This window comes from Neoarius graeffei, chromosome 25, assembly GCF_027579695.1.
Source record: "Neoarius graeffei isolate fNeoGra1 chromosome 25, fNeoGra1.pri, whole genome shotgun sequence".
NCBI classification, from domain to species: domain Eukaryota; kingdom Metazoa; phylum Chordata; class Actinopteri; order Siluriformes; family Ariidae; genus Neoarius; species Neoarius graeffei.
In genome coordinates, this window is record NC_083593.1 from 23,033,168 (window position 1) to 23,044,108 (window position 10,941).

General features: G+C 44.0%; 1 protein-coding gene across 3 annotated transcripts; it reads left to right on the forward strand.

The window, feature by feature from the left end:
- The first annotated feature begins 519 nt into the window (after positions 1-519).
- Positions 520-4,861, forward strand: LOC132872985 (uncharacterized). Of its 3 annotated transcripts, none has more exons than XM_060908141.1 (4): positions 520-744; positions 965-1,312; positions 1,599-1,736; positions 3,544-4,861. In XM_060908141.1, exons 3-4 carry the CDS (start codon positions 1,616-1,618, stop codon positions 4,533-4,535), a joined length of 1,113 nt encoding a protein of 370 aa, XP_060764124.1. In that variant the 5' UTR covers positions 520-744; positions 965-1,312; positions 1,599-1,615; the 3' UTR covers positions 4,536-4,861. The 3 variants fall into 3 exon arrangements, with proteins under 3 accessions (XP_060764124.1, XP_060764122.1, XP_060764123.1); XM_060908139.1 differs by having other exon boundaries at positions 965-1,096; XM_060908140.1 differs by lacking the exon at positions 520-744 and having other exon boundaries at positions 930-1,096.
- Positions 4,862-10,941: the final 6,080 nt, after the last annotated feature.

Sequence of the window (10,941 nt, forward strand, 5' to 3'; positions counted from 1 at the left end):
TAAAAGTGCATGCAATATATATATTTTTTGTGTACACACACACACACACACACACACACACACACACACACACGTTTGTTAATCAATTAATTATACTTAGGCGATGTCTCTTTTCTGATTCATCTATATAAGAGCAAATAGCATTCTGATCAACATTATACATTTACTTATATATGGAAGGAAGACAACTGCTATGTATCCATTTAAAATTTATGTAAAATTATACACTATAAAGCTAATATGAGCTGTGTGTGTGTGTCTCTCTCTCTCATATGTTATTCCACGAAATTGAGTCAGCTGTAGGCCATATACAACAAAACTGAGTAGAATAACTGTTTTATTCTATCCACATTCACTGGATTTTGAGAAATGGAGTGTGACATAAAGCTCTGCAGATTGAGGTCTATCCCTGTGTTACACTACATTGCATCACATTACACTATACTGACACATAGTAACGTTGGAAGCTACAAGCTGTGGCTAGCCAGCAGCTAAATAACTTTGCGGGTGTACACGCAGATTGTTTGTAGCGTTATTGTGCAATGGTTATGCTTATCTATCGTCTTTTCTGACCATACACAGTTACAGTAATCGTATAACAGCATGCACACACTAGTTAAGTTCAGGTTTTTTATTTTACGTATCTGTGATTGTGTAATCGAGAGCTGCATTTTTCTGTTGCTTCACTGTGCTTGTTTACTGCAGGATAGGGGTGGGCATATTGATCCGAGTATCGATACCAAGGTGAGTATCGGAATCGAATCGATACTAGCGTGATGAGATCGATACTTTCATCGCAGTTTCTCTTCAATATGTCCAGTAAATTACTCATATTTACTCAGAGTTCATGCGAGTGTAGTTTCTCTCTAAATCTGTCTGTGTAAACAGCGCACCTCTCTCTCTCTCTCTCTCTCTCTGCCGCTCACACCTTGCCCCTCCCCCTCCCTGCTTTGTCGGAGAGCAGAGAGTCAGAGCACTGACGGAGAGCAGGCCGTGATGGCGGAGAGAAAGAGAAGCGCTGTGTGGACATTATTCACTGCAGTTGACAAAGACAATGCCACATGTGATGTGTGCAGAAAAGTTATTCACTACTGTGGTAAGTAACACCACCAATTTATTTAAACATATTTAAGCAGTTCACCCCAGAGAGAACACTGAACTGCAAAAAAAGTTGAGGAAGGGGGAGATCCCCAAACCCAGGCCAGACCTCCCCAAACCCAGGCCAGACCTCCCCAAACCCAGGCCAGACCTCCGACACAGAGACAGAGGTCTCTGGAAGACACTCTTCAACCCAAAACTCAGGAATATCCAGGTAATCTCCAGCATAAAGTAATGTTTTCACAGCGTAATTGGTGATCAGAAATGCAATTTCAGCAGACTAATTAAACTATTATCATATATTCAGCCAGTTGAAAAAAATTAGTTGTTTTACTGAAACTAAAAAATATACACATGTCTCAAAACGGAAATATGAATATGGCTGAATATAAAAACCCTTTTGTGTTAACTGTTGAAGGAAAAATAGTATTCCTATTTAGGCTACATGCAGATTACAGTTACAGAATTAATTATCTTAATCATTTTGTTATGTCACCTAGATAATTCACAAAGAGCCATGGCTATCACGAAGAGCATTGCTGAGATGATCGTGAAGGACCGACAACCCCTCTCTGTGGTTGAACATGAGGGTTTTAAGAGTTTAATCAAGACACTTGATCCCCGCTACAGAATTCCAAGTAGGAAATTTTTCACGGGAGAGAAAATACCTTCAATGTATGAAGAGTGTCGCTCAAAAATAAGAAAATGTCTGGATGCTGCTGACAGTGCTGTATTGACCACTGATATGTGGACATCAAGAGCCACAGAGGCTTATTTAACTGTCAAATGCCATATTATTGATGAAAACTGGCAAATGCAAGCATATGTGCTAGAAAACAGTAGTTTCTCAGGAAAGCACAGTGCTGATAATATTTGCTCGGAATTAAAAAGAATCACAGATGAATGGGGCATAACTGCCAAAATTCAGGCTGTGGTCATGGATAATGCTGCCAATGTGGTTGCTACTGTACACAAAGCAGGTTGGGCACATTATCCATGTTTTGCACACACCCTTAATCTGGTAGTGAAAGACTCCATTAAGACCCTCCCTGAGCTTCTCGACATCCAACACAGATGCAGTGCTATTGTAGTTTTTTTCCATCACAGCACAAAAGCAACAGAGAAGCTCAAAGAAATACAGAAACAATTGAAGTTTCCAGAGCACAAACTGATCCAATCAGTTGAAACACGCTGGAACTCTGTATTTTACATGTTTGAGAGACTTTGTGAGCAAAAGGAAGCAGTGACCACCGTACTTTGCCTTCTTGGCAAGCGCTCACTGTGCTTGAGTGAAGAGGATTGGTCCATGGTTTGTCTCTCCCTTGATGTCTTGAGACCATTTGAAGTCGTCACGAGGGAGATATCATCTGAAAAATGTGTCAGTTTCAAAGGTGATCCCCCTGGTAACATTACTTCTTAGATCAGCTGCATCTCATGAGACCCAAGGCAGCAAGCTAGCTGCTGTGCTGTCAGCACAGTGCCAGCACCGTTTCAGGAATATTGAAACCCACTATGGTCTCAGTATCAGCACCTACCTGGACACAAGATTTAAAAACTTTGGGTTCCGGGACATGGCAAATGTTAACACAGTGAAAAAAAAAACTTGTTGCTGAAATGCAGTCACTGAGCCAGTCCTCAGTCTATTCAGAATCTGATCCTCAACCTAGCACAAGCTCTGTCACCAGCACTGCCTCAGCAATGGCTCCTGCAACTACCTCACACTACCCTGCAGGAGCTTCTCCATCCCCAGCTGCAGCAAAAGGCAGGATATGGACAGAATTTGACACTCAAATCCTGGAATCGCAGCAGCATCGCACAGCTGGCACTGATGCGACTATTGAAATGCGCTGGTACACGGAAGAGAAGCCAATTCCATGGGATGGAGACCCACTTCTTTGGTGGAAAATGAATGAACCTACATTTCCCTCTCTGAGCAAGATTGCAAAAAAACATCTGGGAGTAATTGCAACATCCGTAACTGCAGAAAGGATTTTCTCTAAGGCGGGACAGTTAATAACTCAGAGAAGAAGTGCAATAAAAGGGAAGAATGTAAACATGTTACTGTTCCTGAACAAAAACCTTTAAATCTGTTATCAACATGGGAACAGAGCCAAAAGGGCACCTCAAGGGATACTTCCTTGGAGGGCTTTGTGAGCAAAGAGACAAAGGTTACGAGCCACTTGTAGTTTACACCTGATTTGCACTACTGACTTTATTTTTCACACATATTTGCATGCAATGGAAGGTATTTTTTTGTGTTGTTTATATTGTTATATTTATTATGTTGTTTTTGTTTACTTATTTTGCACTACTGACTTTGTTACTTTATTACTGACTTCATTTTTCACAAATATTTGCATGCAATGGAAGGTATTTTTTGTGGTGTTGTTGACAGTTATATTTATATTTTTGTTACGTTGTTATATTTAAATTTTTCATCATCAGCCAAGGCAGCCACACTGAAAGATGATGACTGGGAGATAACTCAATCCGCAGCAGAGCTGGAGCCAGCAGTAGCAGCTGCCCAGGACTATGGAAAACAGGGAGCCAGACCGAAGACTGCAAAGGGAGTGGAAAGTGTAGCATCCTGGGCACGGTCATCTGTTCCAGCCACATCACTAACCGAACTGGTCCGAGATTTCCTCACGGTGCAGATGAGGGCCGACGCCCGGCAAGAGGCACAGGTGAGGTGGGATGAAGCCATGCGGGAGGGACTGCGAGAGTTTTTCACGGCCATGTGTCCTCACCCAGACTACCCCCTCTCACATCAGATGGTGTTATCCAACCTTCTTGTGGAGAAAAGCCCTAGGCTTGACTTTCCTCTGGCAACACCATTCCAGCCCCTGGGAGGTATCCAGCAATCAGAGCTGGCAGCATTAAGTCCTTTGCAGAGTTCAGGTCTTGACCACAACCACCCAGAAGTTCCAGCACGTCACACAGAGGGTCCAGCACATCACCTGGAAGCTCCAGCACACCATCTAGAAGGCCCATCATGCCATCCTGCAGGTCCAGCGTATTCAGCACGTCACACTGTAGGCCCAGCATATTTTCCAGCAGGCCCCATATACCTATGTTACGTGGATCTGTTATGTTTTTGTCAATGCCTTGTAATGCTTTTGCCGCTGGCTTGTGCTGCGCTCTCATTGTTTCCAGGTAGCCTATCCCGACTTTCCATGACTGGCTTCCCTATTGGTCTGCTGCAGCCAAGCCCCTATTTAAGGCCGCCCTTGTCAAGATGGCGGGCGCTCTCTCTGGTCGTTCGTTTGGGCAGACGCCGGCACACACGTTTCGCACCTTTTTTAATATTGTTTACTGTGTTAATTATTGCTTTAGTGTTGTTAGTTTTATTTTTGTTAGTCTCGTCACTTTGTATTCTTCGTTCCGTCCCAGGTGACTACTTTTCTCACGTTATTAGATCAGTTAGTGAGAGCAGGTAAGGTAGTGGACCGGAAGACCACATTTTTCTTTGCATCACGGCACCTGTGCGGTGATGACTCGCGAGCGAGGGCATACTCTAAAATCTAGTCAGATAAATTGAGGTTTTCTTTTACTTTTTCCTGTATGCTCTGTCGTTAGTCACCTGGTCCTTTTTCTTTAGGGGCTTTTGCTTCTTGTTAATGTGGAACCATCTTTGAAGTAAAACAAAAGCTTTTTTCCCCTAAAGCGTGTCTTTGGTATTTGTTGTAGTGTCCATATTATTTCTTTCAAGTTGGACATTGTAACAAAATGGGGGCTCGTCCGGGAGTGTTCCACTAGGTTTTTTTTGGGGGGGGGGTTGAATAGTCAAAATCTTATTCATAATTAATTTAGCAATATTGGTTTGGTGTGTTATTTTTTTGTGTGTGCGCCGAGGTCTGCTCTAGCGTTATTTTTTTTTTGTCGCTTGTGCGATTAGACGAATTTTTTTTTTGTCTGCTGCTTCCCTTTCTCTTTTTCGTCGTGATGTTTAGTTTGGAGGATTTTGTTGTCTCTCCAAATTTAGACGCCTTATCTGGCGCCACACGCGACCAGCTTATTTTGATTGCGTGGCATTATAAAATTGATGTCAGTGGTCGTTCGTTGAAAGCAGATTTGCTTCAATTGGTGAGTGAGTCGTTGCTCGCTTGTGGAGTTTTGGAGGATGATTCAGGGGCCGCTAAGCCTCCTTTTTCTGAATCCCCTGTAAAACCTGCTATGTCCACTACTCCGTCTAAAGCTGAACTTGAGCTCCGTTGTTTGGAGTTAAGAGAAAAGGAGTTAGAGTGGGAACGTGAGAGGTCCCAGCTCGAAGCAGACCGCCTTCTTGTTCGAGAACGGGAGAAGAGAGAGCATGAACTTAAAATGAAGGAAATAGAATTTAATCAGTCCCTCCGTGTAAAAGAGCTGGAAATGAGAGCTCTCGAATCGGGTATGAATGTTCCTTCCGACCGCTTTGATGTTACTCGAAACATCAGACTTGTTCCCCCCTTCAATGAAGAAGAGGTGGACAAGTTTTTTGCGCACTTTGAACGAGTGGCGACGGTGATGAAGTGGCCGCGTACGGTATGGCCTATTACCTTGCAGAGTATCTTTAAAGGAAAGGCTCAACAGGCGTATTCTGCGCTTTCGCTTGAAGATGCCGCTGACTATGATAAGGTGAAATCGGCAGTGTTGCGTGTATATTCACTTGTGCCTGAGGCATATCGACACAAATTTCGCTCTTATCAAAAACTAGATGCGCTTTCGTATGTTGAGTTCCTTAGAGAAAAATAAATTCTGTTTGATCGTTGGCTTAGCTCGCAGGATGTTAAAACTTTTGAAGGTCTCCGTGACTTAATCCTTATCGAGGATTTCAAAAACTGTCTACCTAAGTGTGTTGCAACTCACTTGGGTGAACAGAAAGTTTTGAAGCCCGCCGATGCTGCTGTTAAAGCAGGCGAGTATACGTTGGCCCATAAAGATGCGAGCGCCTTTTCTGCTAATCCACCGTACGTGTCCACTAAAAACAAACTAAAAGATGCCGTAGCCGACACTGTTCAACCTGTTGCTGGTAGTACTGATGGTCGTAGAGTGACTCGTGTGAGAAATCACTTTTGCGGATATTGTAAAAAGCCAGGGCACATAGTTGCTAACTGCTTTAAATTGAAGCGTGTCAATAATCCTCCAACTTTTAAAGCTGGGGTTAATTGCATCTCTTCGCTTCCTCCGACGTCTCGGAAAGACGAGAGTAGTAGTCAGGTTTTTACTCCGTTTATTACGGAGGCGGTTGTCTCTTTGCCGGGTGCGCAGGGGCTGCACGTACCTGTGAAAGTTTTACGAGATACCGCTGCCTCTCAGAGTTTTGTTTTGGAGAGCATTTTGAATTTTGATAACAGGTCTTATACTGGTGAAAATGTCCTTGTACAAGGTTTTGAAATGGGTTTTTCTTCTTTTCCCCTTCATAGGGTTTTGCTCGTTTCTAATTTAATTTCCGGTGAGTTTAAAATGGGGGTGCGCCCTTCTCTCCCTGTCAATGATGTGCATGTTTTGCTTGGTAATGACATTATGGGAGGAATTGTTTTTCCTAGACCTGTTGTAACAAACTTTGTTGAAGCTGAAAGTCCTGACCAGTTATGCATGGATTACCCTGAGGTTTTCCATGCCAACGATGTTACGCGTGCTTTGGCTAAAAAGGCCGAGACCTCTGTGAAAGCAGGTAGGGACGAAATAATTGAGCTCTCTGACACATTTATTGCTCGTCCTTTGTCTGGTGGTAGGGATGAATTGAAAAAGACGCCTCCACTTTCGATGCTTCCTAGTCTTTCGCATTCTTCTCTGAGCCGCGAACAACTTATTCTTCACCAGAAGAATGATCACTCCCTCTCGCCTTTATTTTTTGAAGCCGTGTCCGAAAAAGACATTGAGTTTATGCCCCAGGGCTATTTTTTGCGAGATGGAGTTCTGATGCGCAAATGGAGACCACTAATGGCTTCAGCTAAAGATGACTGGTGTGTTTTGATGCAGATAGTTGTGCCTACACCATTTCGTGACGAAGTGTTACGTTTAGCCCATGATAACCACTTTTCAGGCCATTTAGGCATTAATAAGACCGCTGATAGAATTCTGCACCATTTTTTCTGGCCTGGTCTTAAGCGCGATGTGGCAGCTTTTTGTAAAACATGTCACGTCTGTCAAGTCACGGGTAAGCCTAATCAAATGATACCACCTGCTCCGTTACAGCCTATTCCTGTCATGTCGGAGCCATTTGAACATGTCGTGGTGGATTGTGTGGGAGAGTTGCCTCGAACAAAAACCGGCAAAGTTTATCTCCTGACAATCATGTGCACCCTAACTCGTTTTCCTGAGGCCATACCATTGGGGAAAATATCTGCGTCCACCATCATTAAAGCGCTAGTGATGTTTTTCTCCCTTTTTGGTCTACCTAAGATCGTACAGACCGACCAGGGTTCCAATTTTACGTCACGCATGTTTAGACAGGCCATGACACAACTCGGCATTCAGCACATTACATCCAGTGCGTATCACCCTCAGACTCAAGGGTCACTTGAACGTTTCCATCAAACGTTAAAATCTATGTTGAGGGCATTCTGCCTAGAGTGATTGGGATGAGGGGGTTCCGTTTGTTCTATTTGCAGTGCGTGAGGTGGTGCAAGAGTCTTTAGGTTTCAGTCCATCTGAGCTGGTATTCGGACATAATGTCCGTGGGCCTTTGAAGCTCCTAAAAGACTCGTGGTTAGAGGAGAAACCTACCTTTAGTAGTTTGCCTGAATATGTCTTCAAAATCTGCCACAGGTTACACCGTGCCTGTGAGTTGGCAAAAGAAAATCTGGGGATTACTCAAAAACGCATGAAGCAGCGTTATGATCAGAAAGCTGTTGTGCGTGAGTTTCAACCTGGTGACAAAGTGATGCTTCTCCTTCCACTTCTCCGTTCTGCTCTTCAACCTTGTTATTCTGGTCCGTACAGTATTGAGAGGCGTGTTAACGATGTTAACTATGTCATTGCTACTCCTGACAGGCGGCGAAAATCTCGTCTGTGTCACGTTAACATGTTGAAACGGTATTGCGAACGAGAGAGTTCTGATAACACCGAGGCGTGTGACAGCGTAACTATTAAAGTGGCGCTGTCCATTACCTCCAGTTTTGAACCTGTTGATGCGCTACCCTTGACTTGTAAATTAGGTGTTTCGGCACCTCTGAGTGGGTCTCCTCCTGCCTCTCTGTGTGAGGGGGAGGATGTTCGCTCTCCTTCGGCGGAGTTGATTGTGGGTCGTTTAAAGAATTCTGAAATTCTCAATGACCTTAGTGGCCATTTTCCCCACCTTTCTCTCTCTGAACGAGATGATTTAATTTCTGTTTTGCTTTCTTATCAGAATTTGTTTTCGGATGTTCCTAGCCGCACACATCTAATTACTCACGACACTGATGTTGGGGATAGTCAGCATGCCTACCGTGCAAACCCATTTAAGCGCAGGCAGCTTCAAGACGAAGTAAAATTTATGGTGGAAAATGACATAGCCGAACAAAGTTTTAGTTCGTGGAGTTCACCCTGCATTTTGGTTCCCAAACCCGATGGCATGTACCGATTTTGCACGGACTTTAGGAAAGTTAATGCGGTTACTAAACCCGACAGTTATCCTTTGCCGCGCATGGATGATTGTGTGGACAGAATTGGGTCAGCTGCATTTGTCACAAAAATCGACCTTCTGAAAGGGTACTGGCAAATTCCATTATCCGAAAGGGCAAAGGAAATTTCGGCATTTGTTACTCCTGACAGTTTCCTTCAGTACACCGTGTTGCCTTTCGGACTTCGGAATGCGCCAGCCTCCTTCCAAAGGCTCGTTAACCACGTCTTGTTTGGCATCTCTAACTGTGAAGCATATCTTGACGATTTGTTAGTGTACAGTGCCACATGGCGTGAACATGTAGCCCATTTGACCGCTGTTCTGAACCGTTTGTCTGATGCCAATCTAACCATCAATCTTGCTAAGTGTGAGTTCGGCCGTGCCACTGTGGTTTATTTGGGCAAAGTAGTCGGTGGTGGTCAAGTGCGCCCAGTAAGTGTCAAAGTTGAGGCCATCATGCAATATCCTGTCCCCTCTTCTCGTCGTGAACTGAGACGTTTTCTGGGCATGGTTGGTTATTACAGATCCTTCTGTAAGAATTTTTCTGTCGTAGCTGCTCCCCTCACCGACCTTCTTAGTCCAAAAAGGGAATGTGTTTGGTCAGGAAAAAGCCAAACGGCTTTTGATTCAATAAAAGCATTACTAACCACTGCTCCTGTACTCGCTGCCCCTGATTTTTCTGTGCTGTTTTCCTTGGCTGTTGATGCGAGTGATTTGGGGGCTGGGGCAGTTTTGATGCAATGCGGTGAGGATGGTGTGGAACATCCAGTTTGTTTTTTTTCGCGCAAGTTTAACTGCCACCAACGCGCGTATTCCACTATTGAGAAGGAGGCGCTTGCGCTCGTGCTAGCTCTTCAGCATTTTGAGGTCTATGTTGGCGGTGCAGTACAACCAGTCGTGGTTTACACCGACCATAACCCGCTAACATTTCTGGACCGAATGCGCAATCATAACCAACGGCTAATGCGCTGGTGCCTCGCGCTCCAAGGGTTTAACATCACCATTAGACATATTCGTGGGCGCGATAATGTTGTGGCAGACGCACTGTCTCGTGCATAAGTGTTTAGTATTTGCGCTTTGTACACTCTTTGACTTTTTTTTTCCACACTTGTTTTAATGTAAATAAACTGTGGAATTGTATTTTTTTTTGTTTTTTTTCCCAGTTTAACTGTGGCAGAGTTGGGCTGGATATTGGTATGGTTTTCTTTTCATTTATTCTCTGTATTTGATTATATATCTTGTTTATTTGTCACTGATGTTATGGGGGTTTGATTTACCTCCCCAGTTTATTTCTTTATGGGTGGGGGTGTTACGTGGATCTGTTATGTTTTTGTCAATGCCTTGTAATGCTTTTGCCGCTGGCTTGTGCTGCGCTCTCATTGTTTCCAGGTAGCCTATCCCGACTTTCCATGACCGGCTTCCCTATGGGTCTGCTGCAGCCAAGCCCCTATTTAAGGCCGCCCTTGTCAAGATGACGGGCGCTCTCTCTGGTCGTTCATTTGGGCAGACGCCGGCACACACGTTTCGCACCTTTTCTAATATTGTTTACTGTGTTAATTATTGCTTTAGTGTTGTTAGTTTTATTTTTGTTAGTCTTGTCACTTTGTATTCTTCGTTCCGTCCCAGGTGACTACTTTTCTCACGTTATTAGATCAGTTAGTGAGAGCAGGTAAGGTAGTGGACCGGAAGACCACATTTTTCTTTGCATCACGGCGCCTGTGCGGTGATGACTCGCGAGCAAGGGCATACTCTAAAATCTAGTCAGATAAATTGAGGTTTTCTTTTACTTTTTCCTGTATGCTCTGTCGTTAGTCACCTGGTCCTTTTTCTTTAGGGGTTTTTGCTTCTTGTTAATGCGGAACCATCTTTGAAGTAAAACAAAAGCTTTTTTCCCCTAAAGCGTGTCTTTGGTATTTGTTGTAGTGTCCATATTATTTCTTTCAAGTTGGACATTGTAACAACCTACTAGTGTACCCGCCAGGCCCAGCAGACATGCTAGCAGGTCCGGTGTACCCTCAGGTGCCAAGCCAACCAATAAGACGAGAAGAACCAAAGTTACCACCATACCAGCAGGGGGAAGATATTGAAAATTACCTCCTGTGGTTTGAACATCTGGCATGTACCTGGCAGTGGCTGGAAAGTGAGTGGGCATTTCGATTGATTCCATTGCTGACTGGTAAAGCCTTGGAAGCCTACTTGGTGATGGATGAAGAGCAGGCAGGTGACTTCCAGCAGCTCAAGGAGGTGCTGTTGAAGTTTGA